At 45.2% G+C, this 22,268-nt stretch overlaps 6 protein-coding genes, 1 long non-coding RNA gene and 1 other non-coding gene across 11 annotated transcripts; 5 read left to right on the plus strand and 3 right to left on the minus strand.

Moving 5' to 3' along the window:
* Positions 1 to 1,134: 1,134 nt before the first annotated feature.
* Positions 1,135 to 3,492, minus strand: LOC9640740 (glycerol kinase). The gene is made up of 4 exons (XM_002985889.2): positions 3,289 to 3,492; positions 3,006 to 3,221; positions 1,630 to 2,602; positions 1,135 to 1,463 (listed from the first exon to the last, which is right to left on the minus strand). Exons 1-4 carry the CDS (start codon positions 3,420 to 3,422, stop codon positions 1,227 to 1,229), a joined length of 1,560 nt encoding a protein of 519 aa, XP_002985935.1. The 5' UTR covers positions 3,423 to 3,492; the 3' UTR covers positions 1,135 to 1,226.
* Positions 3,493 to 3,978: 486 nt separating this feature from the next.
* On the plus strand, positions 3,979 to 5,086 carry LOC9640741 (GSH-induced LITAF domain protein). Of its 2 annotated transcripts, XM_024659802.1 has the most exons (4): positions 3,979 to 4,318; positions 4,387 to 4,507; positions 4,562 to 4,666; positions 4,720 to 5,086. In XM_024659802.1, the coding sequence occupies exons 1-3, from the start codon at positions 3,981 to 3,983 to the stop codon at positions 4,643 to 4,645; spliced, it is 543 nt and encodes a 180-aa protein (XP_024515570.1). In that variant the 5' UTR covers positions 3,979 to 3,980; the 3' UTR covers positions 4,646 to 4,666; positions 4,720 to 5,086. The 2 variants fall into 2 exon arrangements, with proteins under 2 accessions (XP_024515570.1, XP_002985838.2); XM_002985792.2 differs by having other exon boundaries at positions 4,562 to 5,049.
* Positions 5,087 to 10,159: 5,073 nt separating this feature from the next.
* On the minus strand, positions 10,160 to 10,232 carry TRNAK-UUU. The gene has a single exon. It is a non-coding gene; the product is annotated as a tRNA-Lys (tRNA).
* Positions 10,233 to 10,274: 42 nt separating this feature from the next.
* LOC9640345 lies at positions 10,275 to 11,344 on the minus strand. Of its 2 annotated transcripts, none has more exons than XM_024659801.1 (6): positions 11,206 to 11,344; positions 11,087 to 11,149; positions 10,949 to 11,014; positions 10,763 to 10,874; positions 10,605 to 10,703; positions 10,275 to 10,535 (listed from the first exon to the last, which is right to left on the minus strand). In XM_024659801.1, the coding sequence occupies exons 1-6, from the start codon at positions 11,337 to 11,339 to the stop codon at positions 10,392 to 10,394; spliced, it is 618 nt and encodes a 205-aa protein (XP_024515569.1). In that variant the 5' UTR covers positions 11,340 to 11,344; the 3' UTR covers positions 10,275 to 10,391. The 2 variants fall into 2 exon arrangements, with proteins under 2 accessions (XP_024515569.1, XP_024515568.1); XM_024659800.1 differs by having other exon boundaries at positions 10,763 to 10,886.
* Positions 11,345 to 12,859: 1,515 nt separating this feature from the next.
* On the plus strand, positions 12,860 to 14,255 carry LOC9640743. Of its 2 annotated transcripts, none has more exons than XM_002985794.2 (5): positions 12,860 to 12,993; positions 13,077 to 13,270; positions 13,429 to 13,771; positions 13,839 to 13,925; positions 13,976 to 14,255. In XM_002985794.2, the coding sequence occupies exons 1-4, from the start codon at positions 12,919 to 12,921 to the stop codon at positions 13,878 to 13,880; spliced, it is 654 nt and encodes a 217-aa protein (XP_002985840.2). In that variant the 5' UTR covers positions 12,860 to 12,918; the 3' UTR covers positions 13,881 to 13,925; positions 13,976 to 14,255. The 2 variants fall into 2 exon arrangements, with proteins under 2 accessions (XP_002985840.2, XP_024515563.1); XM_024659795.1 differs by having other exon boundaries at positions 13,995 to 14,255.
* LOC9640346 (fimbrin-1) lies at positions 13,988 to 16,991 on the plus strand. The gene is made up of 14 exons (XM_024659781.1): positions 13,988 to 14,359; positions 14,417 to 14,575; positions 14,638 to 14,876; positions 14,924 to 15,095; positions 15,158 to 15,196; positions 15,246 to 15,314; positions 15,362 to 15,478; positions 15,524 to 15,735; positions 15,788 to 15,940; positions 16,001 to 16,200; positions 16,288 to 16,439; positions 16,490 to 16,586; positions 16,644 to 16,735; positions 16,792 to 16,991. Exons 1-14 carry the CDS (start codon positions 14,273 to 14,275, stop codon positions 16,909 to 16,911), a joined length of 1,908 nt encoding a protein of 635 aa, XP_024515549.1. The 5' UTR covers positions 13,988 to 14,272; the 3' UTR covers positions 16,912 to 16,991.
* A 1,935-nt stretch (positions 16,992 to 18,926) lies between these two features.
* On the plus strand, positions 18,927 to 19,158 carry LOC112340792. The gene is made up of 2 exons (XR_002990281.1): positions 18,927 to 18,988; positions 19,032 to 19,158. It is a non-coding gene; the product is annotated as an uncharacterized LOC112340792 (long non-coding RNA).
* A 571-nt stretch (positions 19,159 to 19,729) lies between these two features.
* On the plus strand, positions 19,730 to 21,939 carry LOC9640348 (general transcription and DNA repair factor IIH subunit TFB2). The gene is made up of 13 exons (XM_024659788.1): positions 19,730 to 19,876; positions 19,931 to 20,095; positions 20,146 to 20,214; positions 20,296 to 20,389; positions 20,458 to 20,564; positions 20,632 to 20,671; positions 20,728 to 20,787; positions 20,857 to 21,009; positions 21,062 to 21,234; positions 21,352 to 21,442; positions 21,500 to 21,580; positions 21,626 to 21,700; positions 21,759 to 21,939. Exons 1-13 carry the CDS (start codon positions 19,761 to 19,763, stop codon positions 21,900 to 21,902), a joined length of 1,368 nt encoding a protein of 455 aa, XP_024515556.1. The 5' UTR covers positions 19,730 to 19,760; the 3' UTR covers positions 21,903 to 21,939.
* The last annotated feature ends 329 nt before the right edge of the window (positions 21,940 to 22,268 follow it).

The raw sequence follows: 22,268 nt of genomic DNA on the forward strand, positions 1-22,268 counted from the left end.
TCAAACACGCCGATGCCCCCCTTGGTTCTCTTCGTCGAGGGTATATGCCTGATTCTAGAAACCACCTGGCCGGTACTTGATTCCCCACGTAGAAGCCCTTGTCCCGCAATAAGTTAGAGCTTCCAAGCTGTCACCACTAGTACCGCATTTTGTGGCAGGACCACGCCAGCTGGGTGTCCACGTCGGCAGCCGGTTGTACTGCCGAGTACCACTGACTAGAAACTAAAACCGTTTTGTCTGCCACGCAAAAAACACAGCTGACAAAAACACTAACAAATAATAATTTTTCCAATTTTCAAATAATATTTTGTGAGATAAGTTGGAACTGCAAGACGTGTGGAAGAGAGATAGAATTTCGAGAGTGACTGCTTGGAGTGTAGCGGTTGTTCATCCCCACAAAAGAGAAAAAAAGCGAGTAGAAAAAGAGGATAAAAACGATGGTTTCATGGACTGTTGCTAGATTGAGTGAATGAGAGAAAGGACAATGGTTGCTCGTCAGGAAAGAGTGGCGTTTTGTCGGCGTCTACTATAGAAGGGACGAATCGACCTCCTATAAGTAGAATTAATTGATAAAACCCACGATTAGATTAACTAAAATTTTTATTATAACAGATTAACTTGTATTAATTGAAGTTTGTTTAGTCCACTCCAAAGCTTACACCAAGCTTTTTCTCGAGACACTAAAGCTTTGGAACGACTTGGATGACCTCTTCTTTTGTTTTTCTTCTCAACCTCCACTTATGTCGGTGTGGACGATTAGTTCCTCTGGTCTACATCATATCTTTCTCGAGTCGTCTCACTAGCAAAGTCTTGATTTGCCCGAGTCAAACCCAGATTTGGCCACCTTTTCGGTCTTATAGTATTTTGGTTGGCATTGCTTTTGTGTCCTGGAATGTTGAAATTGTATGACAGTGAAGGTTTTATAGAAGTTTTCTGAGGTGTGATGACAGTATTTTTTGTCTTATTGATATTAATAACAACAATATTTGAGAAAAAAAAAAAACAAAAGAAGTGGCAGCTGCGATGCACACTCATCAGAAATTATGGTGCACGCGAAACATACCACTCTTGTCCTCACACAAAATCTGACACAAGAAAACGAGACGAGCTTGACAAACACTCCACGACTAGCTGTTATCTGGAAACTTGGAAGCATTTGTATATATATAATTAACAACACCTTATGAGATTCTAATTATTTTGTTCTTTCTTTTTCTATAATTTTCTTAAGCCAAGTCTGCGAGCGCATAGCTTCGTTCCACGGCCTTGCACCACGAAGTATAACGCTTTTCGCGCTCCGGCTCCGCGATGCTTGGCGTGAAGGTCTGGCCGACTTCTTCATCGGCCGTGAAGATCTGCTCTTCCTTCCACAATCCGACTGCCAAACCAGCCGCATAAGCAGCGCCTAAAGCCGTTGTTTCAATGTCTTTGGGCCTCACTACGTCAGTTCCTAGAAGATCAGCCTGGAAAAACCATGCACAAACTTTAGCTTGAAAGTTTCAAAGAGTGAAAGGAAAATCAGCAAAGTCACGCAAACTAATGAAGAGAACACTCCAACTTTCCAGGAATGAAACGAAGAAAACAAGAGAACATCAACTTCCAAGCACCACTAGAGAAAGAGCTTGTTACCTGGATTTGCATCAGTAGATTGTTGACAGTAGCTCCTCCATCGACGCGCAGTACAAACTTCTCCTTGTGCTCCACCTTTGCGTCCTTGAGCATCGAGTCGAGCACTTCCTTCGCCTGGAAACACATACTCTCCAGAACGCTCCGTGCGAGATGTCCCTTGTGAGTGAACCGCGTGATCCCCACGCAAACTCCCCTCGCATCGTCCCTCCATCTCGGAGCATACAAGCCGCTGAACGCCGGAACGAAGTATACTCCCCCGGTGTTCTCCACGGTGCTAGCCAGCGCTTCTATCTCCGACGCACTCTTGATGATCCCAAGGTTGTCTCTGAGCCACTGCACTGCTGCTCCGGCGATGGCGATCGATCCTTCCAACGCGTAACAAGTTGGCGCCTTTGGCCCGAGCTTATAAGCCACGGTCGTGAGAAGCCCGTGCGTGGAAGGCACTACTTCTTCGCCAGTGTTGAGCAGGATGAAGCAGCCAGTTCCGTAAGTGCTCTTGGCCTCTCCCTTCTTGCAGTGCTGGCCGAGCATTGCCGCGTGCTGATCGCCCAAGCAACCTGCGAGTGGAACTCCGGCCAGGGGCCACCCCTCGCAAACTTTTCCAATAACTTCCGAGTTGCTGATGATCCGGGGAAGCATGTTGTAGACGTGAGGCAGCAAGTCGATCGAGATCCCCAAGCTCTCGAGGATGCCTTTGTCCCAGCTCAAAGTCTTGAGATTCATGAGCATTGTTCTCGCGGCGTTGGAGCAATCGGTGACGTGCAAGCCTCCGGAGATACCCCCGGTCATGTTCCAGATGAGCCAACTATCGACCGTGCCGAACAAAGCGTCCCCGGCGAGCACGGCCGACTTAACCTCTGGGACCGTCTCTAGCAGCCACAGTAGCTTCAAAGCACTGAAGTAAGTGCTTATGGGAAGTCCACAGCTTTCCACAAAGTGTTTGCTTCCACCGGAGAGATTCTCTTCCAAGCGTCTGCCAAGAAAGAAGATAAGAAATCACTAAAACACGACAAAACAAACAAACGAGAAAGAAAAAAGAAATACTTTAGGCTTTCCAGATCGAGCTATGGAGGTATTGAGGAAGAACGAGAAAAGAAAACGTTTCAGCCTTCATAGATCCAACAAACGAGAAAGAAGGTAAGAACTTGCTAAAAAACGAGAAAACAAACAAACGAGAAAGAAGATAAGAACTTACTAAAAAACGAGAAAACAAACAAACGAGAAAGAAAAAAAACATACTTGAGGCTTTCCAGATCGAGCTATGGAGGGAAGAACGAGAAAAGAAAACGTTTCAGCCTTCATAGATCTAACAAACGAGAAAGAAGAAAGAAAAAAATGCTTGAAGCTTAGCTATTAGGCATCGAGGAAGGACTTACTTGCAAATGGAGCTCGTTCTTCCATCCATCCAGACAATGGCATTGTACAGTGGCTTGCCAGTGCTCTTGCTCCAAATGATGCTCGTCTCCCGTTGGTTCGTGATCCCGATAGCTTTCACGGCGAAGCTAAGACCCTTGCTCGCGGCCTTGTTGAGAGTTTCCTCCATGCATACCTTGACAGACTTGAGGATTTCCAAGGGATCATGCTCCACCCAACTGAAAGAAAAATGAGAGGGATCGAGCGATCCAGCTCCTGATACTGCGAGATTTCACGAGCACTCACCCGGCCTGGGGATAGATTTGCTCGAATTCCAGCTGATGCGAGGCGACCGGCTTGGCATCCTGGTCGTAGAGGATGAATCGCGTGCTCGTCGTCCCCTGATCGATCGCGGCAACGAATGCGGCGGCATCGCCCATTTTTCCAAGCAATCTTCCAAGCAAGAAAGACCGGGATCGACCTGGGGGTCAAAATAGACAGGGGCCCAAAGATAGGGCACACAAGTCTGAATAGAGCGTTTTATTTAATTATTAAAACCTTGCAATAATATACTCTCACCACCTTTTGCCTTTTTAAAGTGTTGAGGTTCTGATAAGCTACATAACTAAAGTGAGGTTTTGACAAAATACACTAGGTATTCAAATATATAATGCCACCCACACTTGAATTAGGAGTATTAACTATTTGATCATCTAAGGAGCTAAAGCTAATTTTTAAACACTTTATTACATTACTCTGCTTCTTTATCCATATTTATTTTAGTTTTGAATTCTTCAATAGTTATATCATTATTTAACACATGGGCTTTCCTTCATCACATTAGCCTTTCTTAACCAAAATACATAAGCTTTCCTAGCCAAACTGGCTTTACCCTTTACTATACTTTTTAAAACTTCTGAAATTTAGGGTTCCTCGAGAAAAGGACAAAACCTTGTGAAGCCCTAAAAGACAGAGCACATTGCGGTTAGGGTTAGGGCATGGCAGCAGATCGCGAGGCGGAGATGAAGGGATCGCAAGGCGCCGCTCCCGCGCCGCCCAGCGCCGCCGCCGCAGAGCCTGTGATCGGGGTTCCCTACGCGTATCCGCCCTCCGCGGGCGCGATCCCGGCGAATGGAGTGATCTATCCGCCTCTGGTGGCTCCGCAGCAAATGCCGCCGCCTCACTACCAGGAGCAGCAGCATTTCCTGGGATCGGTGCCCCCGAATGCGATCGTCGGGCACCCGAATGGGATCCCGCTGCTGGAGACGGTGTTCGGCGACACTCCGGCTCCATTTGTGTGCAGTCACTGTGGAACCGCGGGTGTGACGAGGATCAAGTGAGTTTTGGGAGATCTTAGTTTGGTGTTTGGCTCATTTGCTTGTTTGCTTTGCTTCCAACTTTCAGGTCCAAGATCAGCTTGGCTACGTTTGTGGCGTGCTTGATCTCGTGTGGAGTTTGCTTCCTGTGTCCTTCGTGCGATTGTCTCTGGCACAAGGAGCATTTTTGTCCAAGCTGCAGTACCAAGGTTTGGTGTCAAAGCGCGTTCTTGCTCTGACTTTTTCTCCTTCCCTTATGCCAGGTTGCTGAATTCACCAAGTCGGATCCCTGTGCCGTGATTGACCCAATGCAATGGTTGCAACCAAGCTACGCGATTCCAGCATAGACTCTGCTCCTCTGCTTTTTGGTGTGTATACTTGTATAGCTCTTAACTTGGATTCTGAAAGCTTCAGACTCTAGAACAAAGCTCTGGACGCAGTCGGATTCTGCGACATGCTTTGATTAGTGATCCTCTGGTTGGGCAGACAATCTCAAGTTGAAGTGCATGCCAAATCCTCCAAGTCAAAGACTGGACCAGTGCCCATCTAGAAATCACTCAAATCGTATGTCCTTGTGAAGCTAATTCCCCGAACTTGTAGATTTCTTCCTCCTCAACTGCACATTCTTATAACTCCCTCCTCCAACTAGCATTTCCTTTAACATTTGTTTTGGTCGACCAAACAAAAGTGAAAGAGAATAGTGCAGCCAAACCAGATTACACTAGATAATCCAGAGAAATCCAGATTTTCTTTCTAGATAATGCAGATTATCCACTGGATTTTGTTTACTTTGCTTAGGCTTTGCTTAAACTCCCAACAACTGTTAGTTTGAGCTGGGGGTTTTTGTTTTGGCAAGTCAAAAAGAGTTTTTCTAAAATTGGAGTTGCGTTTCTTAAATACCAAATTCTTTTTTAAAATATTTATTTGTTCATAAGCTTCTGTCTTGCGATCGGCACAAATATTTAGGTTTCCATGACCGATCCTGGTGGACGTTAAGTACAATATCGAACGAACGGCATAAAACCTCCACGCCCAGGTATCCTGTCATCCTCAGCGGCTGCAAGGCATACTGCGACTGAAACGCCGCCTTGAGGAGCAAAATAGTCAGCCGACAATCCGCTTGAAAGCCAGGTAGCGAAAGATAAAGTTGGAGCGGGCAGTACGTCTGAAGACCGTCCCGTTAATCCTAAGTCGTAACAGCTTCAGGAAGCCATCGAGCAAGAGCCAGTCTGGATTTCTAAATTATATCACTGTCCATGCAAATGATACAAGCAAATGTGGTAGAGTATGAGATGGAAAGTGCTGTCCTTTGTTAGCATTGGCATGGAATTTGCTTTCCCAGGATCTTGGGCCACACAAGTTTGGGAGCCGGTACGTCGGCAATGCACATTTTATTTATAATTTAGTTTTGTTGGTTTGTGTTTAACTTCCTCGCTACAAGTTTTTCTAGTGCGTCCCAAAGAACACAAAAGCACGAGTCTTCCGGAGGCACGAGTGATTCGTTTCAAAGCAGTATACTTCAATTACTTTATTAAAAACACATCGCCTTTTCAATGCTTCGCTTCGGTTTTCAATCAATGCTTCCTCTGCAGCTGCATAACGGTTATACCCTGGAGGCATTTCTTCATCGGATTTGTATAACTCGAAGCCTATGCCTGCGTTGATGTGTCACCTCCTTCGGCTTTTCCTTTGTGGATGCATTGTGCTGCCCGTTGCTGCTGCCACCGTAAGCCTTCTTGTGCTGCCCATTGCTGCTGCTGTTGTAAGGCTTCATCCTCGAAAAGGAAACAGGTAGCCCTGTTTATCGACCTCGAACCCTAAGCTTTTTCCCAAGCATATTCGTACTTAATCGAAGGATTTCAAAACCAAGCCGCCTGGCAATGCGACTGCAACGCCGCCTTGACGAGCCAAATACCAGCCACTCTCTCCCAGAGCCAGCCCGCTGACGATATCCGCTTCAGCCACGAAAATCTTTGCAATGATCACCTTTCCTTCGGAAAGGAACTTCGGTGTTTTGGTTTCCAAACGCGTCAAAGCTCTTAGTTTCTAGGTAGGCAGCTTACTTGTTGAAAACATCTTCAAGAACACTAGGAAGGTCATCTTTGCCTTGGAAGGCTTGATTCCACTAAAAGTACCTCTTGAGAAAAGAATTGTTTCTGCAGTAAAACCAATGCTCCCACAAGCAATTTTGGCCTCTCTCGAAGAACATTTTAAAAAATTAACTCTACATTTAAAATCAATGCTATGTGCCAGTACAAGCAATTTAATCAAACTCAACAATTTCATCAAACGCTTCCGGTCTGTGTTCTAAAAGCTGTAAGACCTGTTTCTCTTTCATAGCTTTTTCCTTGTCTGAGATCTTGGAATTCTTGATGGCCTTTTCAAACTTCTCCCAATTGATCATGGACAATACCTCCGGCTCTAGATTGGTGAATACTGTCCTCCTCTCTACAATTTCATCTGCGCTCCGGACCACATACTTCTGTAACCCACAAACGAAATCAATCACATAACAACAAAAAAAATTTTTTTTAAATTACAACCTGGATTACTTGTTCCTGCCCTTCCCATATATGCCTGACCATGAATAAACCCTTTTCAGTGGGAGGGACATACTCAGAGCGCTCCAACTTGAGCGCTCCAACTTTACCAAGTAGCCATCCAAATATCTCGGACAAACACTACATTGAAACTGTTACATAAAGAAAAAAACCAAAAAAAAAATTCTTGCCTTTTGTATGTAATGGGGTATGATCCGAGAGATGGATAGAAATTTAGGCGACATGGTTTCCACGATCAAAGTCAACTTTGTTGTCTTGTCCGGAGCGAAGTTTCAGGTCCTATGTCTCATGTTTCTTCTCTGGCAGGAGGTGACAAGAAGGCTATAAACCAGGCATTGTGGCTTGAATGCGCGGGACCTCTCATCACTTTGCCAGCGATTGGTAGCCAAGTTGTCTACTTCCCACAAGGTCACAGCGAACAAGTGAGTGTCAATCAACATACGTAGGAACTCTCAAAAAACAAAAAAAAACCTTTTTCTTTTCTCGTACCAGGTGATAGCACTCATCTGCACTTTTTAGTCAGATACAAGAATAAGGGAATTTGAATCCTAAATAATACGCACCTGACATGGATGAACATCAAGAACATCCTCTACACCATCATCTAGATCAAAGTCATCACGGGTTCTCCTCAGCACATCTATCACCTGGAAGCCCAAGTTAGTATTTCCATGTAGTGAGTCAAAAAACTTACTTCTTGGCGTTCCATCGCAAAGGAATAGGGCACAATCCAAAACGAAGAACTAGGGCAAATCGGCTCTTTTAGGGTTAGGGTTTGTGCTATGAGCCGGGGCGTGTGCGTGTCGATTGTGCCCGCTGGCTCAAGTCTCAGCACGGATGAAGCTGATCTTCGTACTCGGGGGCAAATGTCGGTACTTCCGCCTGATGTCGACGACTTCGGCTCGCTGCAGGGGTTTGTGTCGACTCTGCCAGGGTTTCCCAGTGGTTCTTCTACTTGCAGCTACTTGAGGACATTCACTTTCGGGAAGTTCACAACACAGGGCTGGGCATACTTTGCAGGAGAGCTGCCCGAGGGGCCGGTAATTTATGTCAAGGTTGAGATCGCTCCGCCACCTTCGGTGCCAAGTAGTCGCTCCTTGGATGCGATTTTTGGCGAGTGGAAGCTTGCGTATGGAGATTTTATCACGAAGTTCTTGCAGCAAGGGGGCCTTGGGGTGCAGCCACAGTGGGGAGTTCCGGTGGGCTTCGATGGTCGCCCGTCGATTTTGTTTCACAAGTTGCAGGATAGATGGACTAGCGATTCAGATGCGTGGAAGCTGCTGGATTATACACTACGGTCGAAGAAGTCGGGCTGTATTCCGCTCATGGGGGTTAGCGGATGTGGGAAAACTCGCACTGTGTTCGAGATTCTGGCAGCCAACTGGGGTTTTTTTTGGACAGCTTCATCGAAACGGAATGGGGGGTCTCAGGATATGGCACTAGTTGGGAACACGGAGCCTGGTTCTGATCCCGAATGCCGCAAACATTTTGCTGCTGTCATAGAGATGAAGAAGTTGATACTGGCTCGTTTGTTGGTTCTTCAACAAGTCCTCAGCATCAAACCAGACTTGACACCAGAGCAGTGGCTTATCCTCCAGACGGAGTTCAACCATTTTTGTGGGACGGAGGACCCCTACAAAAGGCTCGCCATGATGCTGGTTAGCAGTTACGAGTTCCAGCAGGGTGACTTGATCCGTCTATGGGATGCAGTTTGCTCAATGCTGTCCTGCAAGCCCATCTTTGTCAGGGATGAGGCGCAGACGCTCAACGGCACCCGGTGTTTCCAGTCCCCTCAGAGTCACCAGCTGAGGGCCAGGTTCTCTCCCGTGATGAAGGCGCTAATGGACGTACAGTTGGCTGCACCGGTTTTCGCATCAGGAACTGGGATCAACTTCTTAGAACTGGAAAACGATATCCTTTCGCTAGTGGGAAAGATGAGGGGTGCCAGGTTACCACTCTACGTGATCAAGTTTGACAAATGGGAGAAGCCTCGTGAAGTATACGACTTCTGTATCAAGTACCTGCCAGTGCTGGGGCTCACTGCACGTAATTGTGCTCTTCTCTTTAGCAAGTTCAAAGGGCGGAAGCGGTGCTTGGTTACTTGTTTGGAGGAGTTGCTCCGCAATGGCTGCTGCTGGAAGAAGGAGACTGTCGATGCTTTTTATGCGGACCTGACCACTGGTGATTCAAGCGACTTCTCTATGTCCCTGTATTCCATGGTGGCCAGTTTCTTTCAGACAGGCAAGGGCACATTCAGGTTCCGGGGACGGGACTTGTCGGCAAGAGAGCTAGTTATGAGAGCAGTTAGTCATTACTGCTTCTCAAACAGGGCAGGACTTGTTCTCGACTCGGCTGAAGCCCATTTACTCGTGAGTGGCCTGGGCTCGTGTGAGAGGGTTCGTAGTTGGGAGAGCCGGTCTTCATACGAGATCAGCGAGCCCATGGTACTGGCGGCTATGACAAACTACTGCGTCGATAATGATCATCTCGAACGGCATCTCCAAGTTCTGATGCAAAGCCTGGTCGACGATCCTGCAGCATGTGGAAACCTGTGGGAGAAGCTTGTGGTGATTCATATCCCCCGCTTCTTGGATGGCCAGAAGCCGCTCAACAGTTGGCCATGCTTTAAGGGGCTAGATCTGCAGAACTGGGGCGTATGCGTGCCTAAGTTAGCTGGGCTTAACAAGCAGGTGTGGAGGGAGACTCCAGCTGCGCCTCTTTCTGCATACTTGAAGTTGCCTCGAGGCCAGCGTCCGATGTTCTTTATGTTTTCCTCATTGTCTGGGCCGGACATCATGTTCTTCGTCATGCTAGGCGACTTGCTCGTCCCCGTCTTCCTCCAGCTCAAGCTAAGACGGCAGGTGCAGTGGGATCAGGCGGAGGGGACAACAAACCCGTCGAAGATGTACAGGCGGACGTCCAAACAAGTGTCGACAGCAGCTATTCCAGCACTCAAAGAGGCTTGTTTTTACGGCTGCATATCTTTGGTGGTCGCTTATCCAGCTTCTGATCCAAAGGCTCCAAGGTGGCTCACGAGGAGGCTGGTGGGTTACTTGGGGAAAGATGAGGTCAAAGAGATTTTTTCCTCTGAGCTATGCGACTTCTTGGCAGCGATCAAGTCTGATTTTCCTGACTACAAGACGTATAAGGAATTATCGTCAACCACCTCCTTAAGAGCTAAGAGGGTGAAGAAGGAAGAGTATGACGACTTCCAGGACTTCTAGCAGCTATGGTTCTTCAATGTAAAAAGAATGAAATCGATGTAAATTAAACATGTATGGTTCTAAGCCTTCAAAATGTCGCCGTCTGTGGGGATCGAACCCACGACCACGTGGTTAAAAGCCACGCGCTCTACCGGCTGAGCTAAGACGGCTTTATAATCAATAATTATTACATTCTAATAATAACGTGTTAGTAAGTAAGATTAAGTTGCAAGCAAGTTCTTCAAATGGTCTTTGATTACAATTTAATCGAAGGGAGTCGAAGAACTGGAAGTAACTTCACGCCACTCTTTTCCGCCAAATTCGACCCGCTAGAAGTTGGGAAGCATCCGTTTGAAGACGCTCCAGTTGTGTCTCGTCGAAATACTCGCCGAGTTCATCCCTGGATACCATGCGTAGTCCTTGGACGCTGCCACTTCTTTGCTCGCAACGAAGTGGGATCTGTAGTAGAAGCGCTGGAATTACGCACACAACAAGTCAGTCGTAGAGATCGCTGCTTGATGAAAACTCCGTTTGTCCATCACCTGAAACTCGGGGCAGTCGAGATGTCCGCTCGGGGCTTTTCCTACGAAGTAGACGTCGGAGAGGTCGCCTAGAAACGTCTCGAGAGCCGACTCTGCGCACTAGAACATTACACGCAGCGTTGCGAACGTTGCTCGCCACGAAAGAGAAAGAGTAGCACCTTTCTTAAGTTCATCTCGTCCACGTACTTCTTCTCTGGGAAATGCCATCCTTTCTGGCCCTTGTAAGGCGAGTTTCCACGGACGATCAAGTAGAGCCTTTGATCCAATAGTCTGTGCAAAGATCTTCAATCACCACATTAGAGTTTCCAATCCCTGGAAGCAAGAGGAAGAACTCGCGAATTTACTTTCGATCGGTGGACTGGACTGGTGCTACTTTTGCTTGATCAGAGGCAGCAGGAGCAGCACGCCCTCTAGAGGAAAAAAGAACAAGAGAGAAAGCAAACAAAGTCGTGAGAAAAACGATCTCTTTTGAATGGACTTATTTCATATCGTCCAGTGTCTGCTCTAGAATGTCCACCTCTCCGATGATTTGCTTCCATTTCTTGCTGCAATGCGAGGTGAAAAGCAATGAATTCTTTGCTGGATCTAGAGCGGAACTTACGAGAGCTCCCTGAACGAGGCGACTGTGGGATGGGGCGGGCGCGGATACAATGGCAGGCCGCCGCCACAAGGCTTGGATGCCGCAACGCTGCTGTAGAGACGATACCGTGATTTACCCCTCACCATACCCAGCATTCTTCTTCCTCCTAGTCATAAACCCTAAAACTCTAAGCTTACTTACTGAGTAATATGTTATTATTAGAAGATAATTATCACTTTAAAGCCGTCTTAGCTCAGCCCGTCGTACATTTGATTTTTGTTATGCGCGGGGTTTACCTACTTTAAAGAATTAAAATATTATTTAAAGGATGTAATAAGGTTGGTTTGTATTCGCTGTATATTTAGTGATTCATCTAATTATATATTTTTCGTATCAGAATACATTAAGTTAAATTAAAAGTTCCATAAAATATTATTCTAATAATATAAAATTTTGAAATTATTTGATAACATAATTTTTGGTTTGCTTTAAAAAACCTTGTAACAAATATGCCTAGAATATTTACGAATATTTTAGGATATTTCTTAATCTAACGGTTGTGATTTCCTCCTCTTAAAATTTATTGGTAATCAAGATTTAACATTAATATTACTACTTATTGCCAATATATTTTCAGATGAATTTAATTCATTAAGAGTTCATCATCTCTATGAGCTTGAAAATACATAGGATTTTAATTTTCTCTCACTCCTCCAAATAATTTGTATATAGACTTTTGGCTCTACTTTTTAATTCCTTGCTTAATGATTAGAGTATAATCCTTGGAGAGCACTTTCCACACATGTAACTTTTAAACAAAAAATTAAAACAATCTTAATAAAAATTACATAATGCTTTTAGCCACTACAGCGTAATCCAAAATTTGGGTTGTGAAACACTTGCATCCATGAGGCTTTGTTTTGCTACATAATGGACATGGTTACTTGAGCTAAAATATAAATTTATAGTTTAGAACAATATTATCGTTTTCACACGAGATTAGATTTAATTTATTATAGATATTTTTATAGGAAATTTTTATATGAAAATTATTAAACTCTTTAATTTATAATATTTGTTAGTCATGTATATAAATAATTTGCTGTGTGTTGCATGCAACAACGTTTAGTTTGCTTAATAATAGTGTTATTGAATAATCCAATTGATCAATAATTATAAACATGTTTATAATTTATAAATTGATATTAACCATTAGATGGTAGAATAAAAAAGAATATACTAGAAAGTGTTTAGGAAAGTTTATAAATTATAAATACGAGATTAATCTAAATGAATAACAACCATTAGATGGTAAAATATCTTAGAATATCCAAGCATAGTCTAAGTATATTCATTACCATTTTAATGGTTTTGCTTAAGCAAGCCTAAAATGTTATTAATGTTTATGTTACATTACCAACAAAATATTATAACCGTTTCTGCATTTTCTCAATATTAATAATTTTGGAATATCTAGAGATTTTGAGAAGCATTCTTGGTTTATCCAGATATATGTTGATTTGTTCTTCCGAGAGATTACTTATTTCATTTCGCTATCACTGTGTGATGAAAAGAAGAATCGAGGTGATGCATTGGCGACATGAGCACTCATTTCTCATATCCCAGAAAAGTCTTGATATCACCAGAATAATTCATCGTCGGTATTTGTCTTATCGCCATTTCTTTCCAAATGGGTTTCTAGGGTTCTGGGGAGGGAGGCTCCTGCGCGGAGCTATGCGCTGGCTCATCGACTGCATTCAGGAGTACGATCGAGTGCAGTCGCTGGCGGTGGTTTTACTCTATGTCCAGGTGATTTATTGTTCCCTTCCATCCATTTACTTCAGCTCAGATCCATCCCAATTTCATCCACTTGTGATCTTCTGCTGCCACAGGTGTCCTGTGCGCTGATCGGCTCCCTCGGCGCGCTCTACACGGGGGTCTTGCTTGCAAATCTAGCGATCGCCTTGTTTGCTCTTGTGGCGATTGAGAGTGGGAGTCAAACCCTTGGCCGCGCTTACGCCGCATTGCTAGTGTGTGCCTTGCTTCTCGACATACTTTGGTTTATTTTCTTCTCCTATGAGATCAGGTAAGTTTCTTACGTGCTATTTCTTCTTGGTTTGCTCCTTTTTTTTTTGTTGTTGTTCTTTAATCTAAGAGAGTTGTCACGCTCGTGCTTTACAGTGTTTTGTTTCTCCTCGAGAGTTTCTTTATTCTAAGATTCTAAAGAGTTTTCTCTACGTGCAGGCATTACGGCCTATCTCCACGAATTGGCACGCTGTCGATCTTCTCGCTGGAGCTCGCGCTATGGATGGAGATCATCGGCTTCACGGTCCGGAGCTTCTCGGCGCTGGTTTGGCTGCAAATGTACCGGCTAGGACCGTCTCTCGCCACGGATAGTCTCGCTAGTTACTACCAGAGGCTCGTCCAGCCCGCTGCTGGTGCTACTCCAGCGGTTTCCACTCCCCGGAGCGCCAGGCAGACGTCCATAAGCGACCAGATCCTCGGTGGCTCGATTTATGATCCAACGTACTACGCCTCGCTCTTCCGGATCCAGGAGAAGGAGAATTGCTCGAGCTCGTCAACAAAGGTGGGATTTTACAATCTTTTTCTTTTCTCTCCGTTTGGCGATAAGTGTGATATCTCTATCTGTGCAGGACACTGGGGATGATAACGAAAAGCGTGCTAGCGGAGAATAAGCGCTGTAGAGCAACTTTGTCCTTGTACCCGGCATTAAACTCCAGGTTTGTAACAACGTGCAAAGCGTTTCCTTTTGTCTCAAGTCACTCCTCAGGAGCTGGTTTTTCTCGCAGAATTTGGGCAGAAGCGTTGGTCTGGATCATAGCGGTTTAATCCATCCTGGCATTGGGGAAACAGTTCACGCGGCATTCAAAGACAAGAAATCGACAGCGAGGACGTACGGGAAGAAGGGGGGTTTAGGTATATCTGCGTACGGAAAGAAGCGGGCTGGTGCAAAGAAGGCAGAGAGACGAAGAAGAAAGCTCGATTTTGGTGTGGCTGGTGCTTCTTTCCTTCCACCGGTCTTTTAGGGAACTGGCGACCAACTTGGATGAGAGACTGAGCTGTGGGGATGGCTGCTTTTGGGGGCGTTGTGGTGTCCGATCCTCTCTTGGCGAGCCAATTCACGCAGAATGAGCTTCGCTCGCTCAAATCCGAGGTAAAGAAGCTGCAAAGCGTCTTTTTTCTTTCTTTTGCTCAGCTTTCTCCTGCGTAGTTTGAATCGTTGGGGAGCAGCAGCGACGTGATCACCGCCAAAGAGTTCAAAGATGGACTTTCAAGACTGGCTTTCATCCAAGAACCGCTAACAGAGGAGGAGGTGGCCTCCATTGTGAAAGAAAGGAGCAGCAGCTTGGATTTTGAGGCCTTTCTGTCGGTAACGAAGCGAAGCGATCATCTTTTCCGAAGTTTCTCAATCGAACATTCTTTCCTCTGCAGATATACTTGGAGATGCAAAAGAGCGGCGTCAAAATCAGCCCCCAAAAGAGCCCAGCGTCCGAGTTCCTGAAAAGATCAACTACCACATTGATTCACACTGTGCACGACTCCGAGAGAAAAGCATACGCCGATCATATTAATAGCCATCTTGCCGATGATCCTGACTTGAGCGACATTCTTCCGATTGACTCGTCCACGGATGATCTCTTTGACGCTGTTCAGGACGGTATACTGATCTGGTGAGTGAGTTTCCTGTCGGCTCAAAAATTCATGACTGCTCTTGCAGCAAAACGATCAACGTTGCGGTTCCCGGAACCATCGATGAGCGGGCTCTGAATATGAAAAAGAATCTCAATCCCTGGGAAAAGATTGAGAATCAGACACTGTGCTTGAACTCTGCAAAGGCAATTGGTTGCTCGGTTGTCAACATTGGAACCGAAGATTTGATCGCAGGAAGAGTACGCCTGTTTCCATTTTATTCTCAAAAAAGTTTAATTGATCCTTTTTTTTTTTAATGCAGTCTCACCTCGTCTTGGGTCTGCTGTCTCAAATAATAAAGGTAGATATCATGTTGCAACTATTAAGTTTTAGCTTCAGTGTTTCGCCAGATTCAATTGCTTTCTGGTGTCAACTTGAAAGCAGCACCAGAGCTCGCGGAGATGCTAAACGATACAGAGGTAATAGAAATTGAACTATGAAAATTCTAAGTTTTTGGAGTTTGCAGGATATAGAAGAGCTTCTTCGTCTTCCAGCTGAAAAGGTGTTGTTGAAATGGGTCAACTACCACCTGCAGAAGGCTGGGTTTTCCAGAGAAATTACTAACTTTTCGTCAGATCTTAAGGTACCGAACTGAAACACTTTAAAACTGACCAACGTGATGTTGTAGGATGGGGAAGCATACACCGTACTTCTAAACATCTTGGCTCCTGAGAGCTGCGATTTGTCTCCGCTAGATCTCCAAGATCCATACGATAGAGCAAAAGCAGTGCTTGCTCAGGCTGAGCGTATCAACTGTCGGAAGTACCTCACACCCAGAGACATTACATGCGGCTCCGCAAACTTGAATCTTGCTTTTTTAGCCTATCTCTTCCATGAAAGGTATTGAATTTCAGGCCCACCTCGCTCTTGATAAAATTTCTTCTTATTCCAGGAATGGTTTGACAGCCGATAACAGCCTCACTTACGCTGAATTAATTCAGGATCATGAGCAAGACTCGAGAGATGAGCGGGTTTTTCGTGTGTGGATCAATAGCCTTGGTACAACAACATATGTGGACCAGCTGTTTGATGGCGTCTGGGACGGGTATAAGAGGAAACCGTCTTTTAAGTTTCAAGCTCTGATAGTTTTGTTTGTACTCTGTAGGTGGATCCTCCTCGAAATACTAGACAAATTGGAGCCAGGCTCCATCAACTGGAAGGCAGCCAATAAACCTCCCATCAAGATGCCGTTTAAGAAGGTGGAGAACTGCAACCAAGCCATTGATGCTGCTCGAAAGCTGAGGTTGTCACTGGTAAACGTTGCAGGAAGCGACATCGTTCAAGGCAATCGCAAGCTCATACTCGGTAATTTCTTTCTTTCTTTTTCTTTTTCTTTTTCTTTTTTTTTTTTGTGTGTCGATGACTGCTAAGCGGTTTACATGTCTTTGTCAGCGTTTCTGTGGCAATTGATGCGGTATCATACCCTCCAGCTGCTGAAGAACATTAAATTGAGAGGGAAGGAGGTGTCTGACTACGACATCTTGAAATGGGCCAACAATAAAGTGAAGCGATCAGGCAAAGACAGCCGTATGGAGAGTTTTAAGGTAACAAACGTTGCTGTGAACTAATGTTTGAGTGGAACTGGAACTTCCAGGACAAGAGCTTATCATCTGGCATCTTCTTCCTCGATCTTCTCTGGGCTGTAGAACCACGCGTTGTAAACTGGCAGCTCGTGACCAAAGGAGTAACAGGCAAGCAAACGAACTTAGTCCCGTCCAAATGAATCGATATAATCTTATGAATTGCAGATGACGAGAAGAAACAAAACGCGGTGTACGTGATCAGTGTGGCCAGGAAGCTCGGTTGCAGCGTGTTCTTGCTGTGGGATGACATTGTCGAGGTAGTTTTATTTTTTCGTTTTCCAGCGAGGGATTTCTTTGTTATTTGCTTTCGCAGGTGAGACCCAAGATGGTGATGATCTTGGTAGCCACCGTGATGCTGTGGAGTCTGGGCGAGAAGGCTAAAAAAGCTGCCAATACAGCTGCTGTTCTTGAGCTCCACAACGAGGTCTCTTAATTTTGTTTCTTCATTTTCTCCTGTGATTTTTTCATTGTAAAAAAAGAATTCTTTGTAATACTCACGTTCTTCCTCAATCATAGCGAGTGTTTCAGCTCCAGAGTTCCTAGCGGCCTGCCACAGGGACAATGGTTCACCAAGCGCATTTTTTCTCCTAAATGAGGAGATGGATGTGGAGCAGCCAGCCTGGTTTGTCATGGTGAAAACAAACTACACGGCTTAATAATTTATTGAGAAGAACAAGCTGCTTGGGAGAAAAAAGAACTGAAGGGAACATTGGACTCAACGGCCACCTTGAGATTGTGCTTTTCAGCAAGAAGTTGCTCGGCTGAGACCTTACATTGCTTGTCAAGGGCAAAGATCTCTATGTCATGAGCATAAAGTTTGTCCATGTTGGAAAGCTGGAAGTTTGTAACATGGCACAAAAATAGCGCAAGTGATGGTATCTTGAGCTTCACTGAAAGTACTACCTCAGTCCCATAGACTAAGGAGAAGGGAGTTGCAAAAATTGATATCTTGAACTGAAAGGCCAAAAGTGTTGTGATCAAGTGTTCATGCCATTAGCACGAGTGATCATTAATGAGCTTCAAAAAAACTATCTTCAAGATCTTGTTGTTGGACTCAACTTGGCTGTTGCTTTGTGGAAAGTAGCTATTGCTGCACATATGCTGGATGTGGAGCTCCTTGAAGAGGTGTGAAACAACTCAGCTGAGGAAAGCATTGCCATGATCAGAAACCAGAACAACAGATACTCTGAAGAGGCAAATGATGTACTCATACAGGAACTTTGCCATGGAAACTTGATTTGCATGTTGTAGAGGGACAGCCTCCACCACCCACTTTCTGTTGTGATGAGCAAGTATTGGTATCCTTAGGAGCTTGGATGCAAGATGAGGCCAATACGGTCAAGGCCCCACTTGAAGAACAGCCTTGGAGATGTCATAAGATAAAGGGAAACCTTGCAATGTGGCTGCATGGGTTGAACCTTTGGCGCTTCTCACATGTCCTAACATACTCAAGAGTATCTTAGTGGAGCCATGGCCAGTAGTAGCCATACTGGAGAAGGAGCTATGTTATCACTCGTCCAGAGAAGTGCCCCACACAAGAGTGAAAGGCTTGTAGCAATGCTGGAATCTCATGTTCCACAACACATTTGAAGAAGAACCCCTGGGGATGTCCAGCGGGAGAGATGGTTAAGAAACAGTAGTCTCGAGTGTGAACCTCCAAAGCTTTGCATGCTGTGAGTGTCATGTTTGTTGAGCTGTCTGGCTGGCCAAGAGGAGCCGTGAGATGAGCAAGGAGGAAGAGTAATGAGCGTTCTTGGCTGAGAGAGCCCGTGCGACGAGCGATCAATCGGTCGATTTTCAATTTTTTGATGTAATAAGATAAAAACCAGGATAGCGTATTCTTCGCGATTAGGGTTTTTGGAGGTGCGCAACGATGCAATTTCATGAATTTGTCGCATCCTGCTTCACCCCGCCAGGATCGATGCTGCCGCTTGAGGTTTTTCTTCCTCTTTCTCTCTTGTCTGGAAGGATCGCTGCCGCCATACGCATTGCGATCTGTTCCGAACAAGATGCTGCTGGAATCGATCAAGGGAGACGCTGTTGCCATGGAGTTTTCCTTCCATAAGAGAAGTAAGTTTCGTTCCTCGCCACTTCACTCACCTTCAGGGTGCTTTTCTCTTTTGTTCTTCCTTGTTGCCTTATAACTGAACGATTTCGTTATTTAGCCAGGATACTTTCAGTCCCTTGTAAGTGCACTTCAGAATTTCTTCTCTGACGATATCTGTCTTGCAGTTGCTGGATAGGAACTCTCAACTTTGGAGAGTGATCCGAGAGTACGTTCAACATGAAGAGGATCTTGTCTCGCTCTTTACTTTTTGCGGCCTTGTTCTTAACGCAATGTTTTTCTACCTTTCGATTTTAGGCTCGTCAAATAGACACCGGAGAGCTAATCCGCTTCCCTTTGGAGATTGGATTATATGGCGTCTGCAAGCCATACAGCATGGAATCCAAACAGCCAGCGCATTGTCGCGGAAGAGCTCGTAATGCTCGGGGTGTTGCAGCTCCAAAAGGTACTGTCATTGATCCCAAAACAAACAGAAATCTGTATGATAGATCGACGAGACTTGCGACTGTCCTCTGGGCGATTTTGTCCGAAGCATCAGCATGGTTTGTCATGGTGAAAACAAACTACACGGCTTAATAATATCGAAACACTACATGTGTTTGTTAGACCACTTAACTCTGGTGCCTCCCATTTTTATTACAGGACGTTCGTTCTTCGTTTTCCAGCGGTTCGCTTAAGAGATTGCTCGTTTATAGGTCCAAGCAGCAACGAGCAGTGTGGAATAGCCGCCGGGATCTCTCGTGACTGAGATAGCCTGTAAGAGCTTCGATTCTTTCTCCTTTCTTTGTTAACTTACAAGGTTTGTATTTCTTTCTTTCTGTTCTTCACGGGTCTATGACGGCTAAGCCTTTGTGATATTCCAGAACATGACGTTTATGATCGCAAACGGATCACCACAAGCAATACGACTTTATGGCAAGGGAATGTATGACTCCGTGTTTCTTTTTCTCTCATTTCTCGTTAATCATGCTCCAGAGCAGCCACTTGCACGTTGAGCAGCCAAGTGGGTTCCAAAAGGCAGAAACCATATAAATGACAGGCAACGATAAGCCTTTCATACTTTCGATTACACTAGACTTGTCCTTCTGGTCGATCTCCTTAAAACTTGGCGGAGACCGTGCCATAAGTCAACTTTTACCTCGTCAAAAGGGTCAAAGAGACGGTCATTAAGCTACTTTACCTTACTTGGATTTAGGGTTTTAGGAGGTGTGGCAACGATGCCGAATGTGCGGAGGGCGACGCGCGATTTCATGGATTTGGTCGCATCCTGCCTCACCGCCGCCAGGATCGACGCGCTCTACGCCAGCAAATGGACTTGCCAGGCGGTCTTGAGGTTTTTTTTTCCTCTCGCTCTCTCTCTTTCTTGTCTGAGCGTGGTTCCAATCAGATCGCTGCCGCCATTGGCGAAGCTCTACGTGTTGCGATTGCTCTACCTGGATGCCGCGGTTCCGGACAAGATGCTGCTGGAATGGATCAAGGGAGACGCTGTTGCCAAGCACAAAAATGCGGTGGACAGGCTAGTCCAGCTCAGAGTTTTCCTTCCAGAAGAGAAGTAAGCTTTCGTTCCCCGCCATACTTCTTCCCGCTGAGAATCCTTTCCAGGAAGAAAGAAACACACTACAGAGTTAATCCCAAGTTCCAGGAGCAACTACGACTGGCATTGTCTACTGGGTATGCATAACTTCTTTCTTTCTTTCTTTCTCTCGTCCTTGCTGATTCATCATCTTTCTCTCTTGCTTGTTGTTCTCTCAGTTTAGGAACTCCCAGGGACCCTTTGCCTCCAGACATCGCTGTGAGGATGCCGTCCGCGAAGGAGCTGGACGACTATGCGACTGAAAAATGGGAGGCATGGTTTTCAAGCGTGAAAGTTTTTTCTGCGAGTCAAGTTACTTACGTGCATGCTACCTGCTGCAGTCAGTTGTTCTCCAGCTCGTCAACTTTGCCTCTCCGGATGGCCCATCCGCATCGACCAACGGATTCATCGTCCAGCTCTTCCAGAAGGCCGATTTGCTTACTTCAGGGTAGCGTCTCATTTGTGTTTTTTTTTTTTTTTGGTTGCCTTAAGGATTTCGTTTGGTTTTCTTTTAGCCAGGATCCTAAAATCACTCCAGCTGGCTTTCAGTTCCTTGTAAGTGCACTGGAATTCTGTCAAGAGTTTCTTCTCTGACGAAATCTGTCTTGCAGTTGCTGGATAGGAACTCTCAGCTTTGGAGAGTGATCCGAGAGTACGTTCAATATGCAGAGGTTCTTGTCTCACTCTTTAGTTTTGCGAGTTTGTTCTTAGCATTTCTCTTTTCTACTTTTTGATTTTAGGCTCGTCAAATAGACACTGGAGAGCTAATCCGCTTCCTTTTGGAGATTGGATTCTACAGCGTCGGCGAGCCATATAGCATGGATTCACTTCCAAACAGCCAACGCAATTTCGCGGAGGAGCTCGCAATGCTCGGGGTGTTGCAGCTCCAAAAGGTACTGTCATTGATCTTAATGACGCACAAAACTAACAGAAAAATGTTCACAGGGTATGAAAGATCGATGGTTCATTCCAACGAGACTCGCTACTGGTCTTTCAGCGAGTTTGTCTGAATCATCAGCATGGCAAACGGAGGGATTTATCATGGTGGAAACGAACTTCAGAGTCTACGCGTACACGTCTTCGAAGCTTCATATCGAGACGCTCCATGTTTTTGTCAGGTTAGTGGAGTAATTTTAGCTTTGTTTTGTTTAAGCAACTGCTAGCAGGTATGTAGCAAATGCTAGAAATTTCGCATTTACCAACTTAGTGCTGCATTTTGTGAATCTTTTTTACAGGACCGAGTACGTTCTTCCAAACATTCTTGTCGGGAGCATCACAAAGGAGAGTGTCAACGGCGCGTTTGCGAGTGGAATATCTGCAGACCAGGTCTGATCTCTCAAAGCTTTTCTTGTTGTTGGTAATAACGTTTCTCTTGGCCTGCAGATTATCAAATTTCTCCAGCAGCACGCTCATCCGTTTGTAGCTCAAAAAGTTCCTTCGGTTCCAGAGACTGTTTGCGACCAGGTACAAGCTCACTCGTAGAAACTGAGCCTGATCTCTACAATCTAGATTCGTCTGTGGGAATCGGACCGCGTGAGAGTGCAATATCTTCCCGCGTACTGCTACGAAGGCTTCCCAAGCACGGTAAGCAACTCTTCACAAACAATGGTATTTTAATCCGTCTATTATTCGAATGCATCAGTCTGTTTACGAGTCAGTGGTGGCTCACGCCAGGGATCGAAATGGGCTTTTGTGGGAGGACGCTAACAGGAAAATGATCGTCGTGGGTGGCGAACACCATGAAGCCATTCGAGCCTTCCTTCAAAACATCAACAAGAAAAAATAAATTTTCGAAATGCTAATCCCATTTTTGTTTGTGCAAATTTTCTTAGTTCTTTTGACGGAGTAATTCTTATGTTTTTTTTCTTAGCGTGAATGTTTTGGGTGGACTTTTCTTCCTTTGACATTTTCTTTGTTTGACTCGGTTTAAATGATTTTTATGATGTTCTCCTCACTATTGCAAAGGAAAATTGATGGTGTGAACCAAGAAGAAGAGTCCATGCAAATTTTTATTGTCGCCCAAGTCCACTTAGCTAGTTTTTGGTTGATCCCTGGCATCTTCGACTTTGAATTCAAAGGACAGAAGAATCTGTATACTTCGGATTTCTCGGGTGAAAGCATACGTTCTGTTCCAGTGACCAGGTACAAGCTC

This window comes from Selaginella moellendorffii, unplaced genomic scaffold (assembly GCF_000143415.4).
Source record: "Selaginella moellendorffii unplaced genomic scaffold, v1.0 SELMOscaffold_70, whole genome shotgun sequence".
NCBI lineage: Eukaryota > Viridiplantae > Streptophyta > Lycopodiopsida > Selaginellales > Selaginellaceae > Selaginella > Selaginella moellendorffii.

Coding starts and splice junctions, on each gene's coding strand:
- LOC9640740 (XM_002985889.2), bottom strand. CDS start 3,422: ATGGGCGATGCCGCCGCATTCGTTGCCGCGATCGATCAGGGGACGACG. Junction 3,222..3,288: donor CAAATCTATCCCCAGGCCGG/GTGAGTGCTCGT, acceptor TTTTTCTTTCAG/TTGGGTGGAGCATGATCCCT. Junction 2,603..3,005: donor AGAACGAGCTCCATTTGCAA/GTAAGTCCTTCC, acceptor CTTTCTTGGCAG/ACGCTTGGAAGAGAATCTCT.
- LOC9640741 (XM_024659802.1), top strand. CDS start 3,981: ATGGCAGCAGATCGCGAGGCGGAGATGAAGGGATCGCAAGGCGCCGCT. Junction 4,319..4,386: donor GCGGGTGTGACGAGGATCAA/GTGAGTTTTGGG, acceptor TCCAACTTTCAG/GTCCAAGATCAGCTTGGCTA. Junction 4,508..4,561: donor GTCCAAGCTGCAGTACCAAG/GTTTGGTGTCAA, acceptor CCCTTATGCCAG/GTTGCTGAATTCACCAAGTC.
- LOC9640345 (XM_024659800.1), bottom strand. CDS start 11,339: ATGCTGGGTATGGTGAGGGGTAAATCACGGTATCGTCTCTACAGCAGC. Junction 11,015..11,086: donor CAGACACTGGACGATATGAA/ATAAGTCCATTC, acceptor TTTTTCCTCTAG/AGGGCGTGCTGCTCCTGCTG. Junction 10,704..10,762: donor ACGAGATGAACTTAAGAAAG/GTGCTACTCTTT, acceptor GTAATGTTCTAG/TGCGCAGAGTCGGCTCTCGA.
- LOC9640743 (XM_002985794.2), top strand. CDS start 12,919: ATGCGCTGGCTCATCGACTGCATTCAGGAGTACGATCGAGTGCAGTCG. Junction 12,994..13,076: donor TGGTTTTACTCTATGTCCAG/GTGATTTATTGT, acceptor CTGCTGCCACAG/GTGTCCTGTGCGCTGATCGG. Junction 13,271..13,428: donor TTCTTCTCCTATGAGATCAG/GTAAGTTTCTTA, acceptor CTCTACGTGCAG/GCATTACGGCCTATCTCCAC.
- LOC9640346 (XM_024659781.1), top strand. CDS start 14,273: ATGGCTGCTTTTGGGGGCGTTGTGGTGTCCGATCCTCTCTTGGCGAGC. Junction 16,587..16,643: donor CGTGACCAAAGGAGTAACAG/GCAAGCAAACGA, acceptor TATGAATTGCAG/ATGACGAGAAGAAACAAAAC. Junction 16,736..16,791: donor TGTGGGATGACATTGTCGAG/GTAGTTTTATTT, acceptor TTGCTTTCGCAG/GTGAGACCCAAGATGGTGAT.
- LOC9640348 (XM_024659788.1), top strand. CDS start 19,761: ATGCCGAATGTGCGGAGGGCGACGCGCGATTTCATGGATTTGGTCGCA. Junction 19,877..19,930: donor ACTTGCCAGGCGGTCTTGAG/GTTTTTTTTTCC, acceptor GGTTCCAATCAG/ATCGCTGCCGCCATTGGCGA. Junction 21,010..21,061: donor GGGTGTTGCAGCTCCAAAAG/GTACTGTCATTG, acceptor AAATGTTCACAG/GGTATGAAAGATCGATGGTT.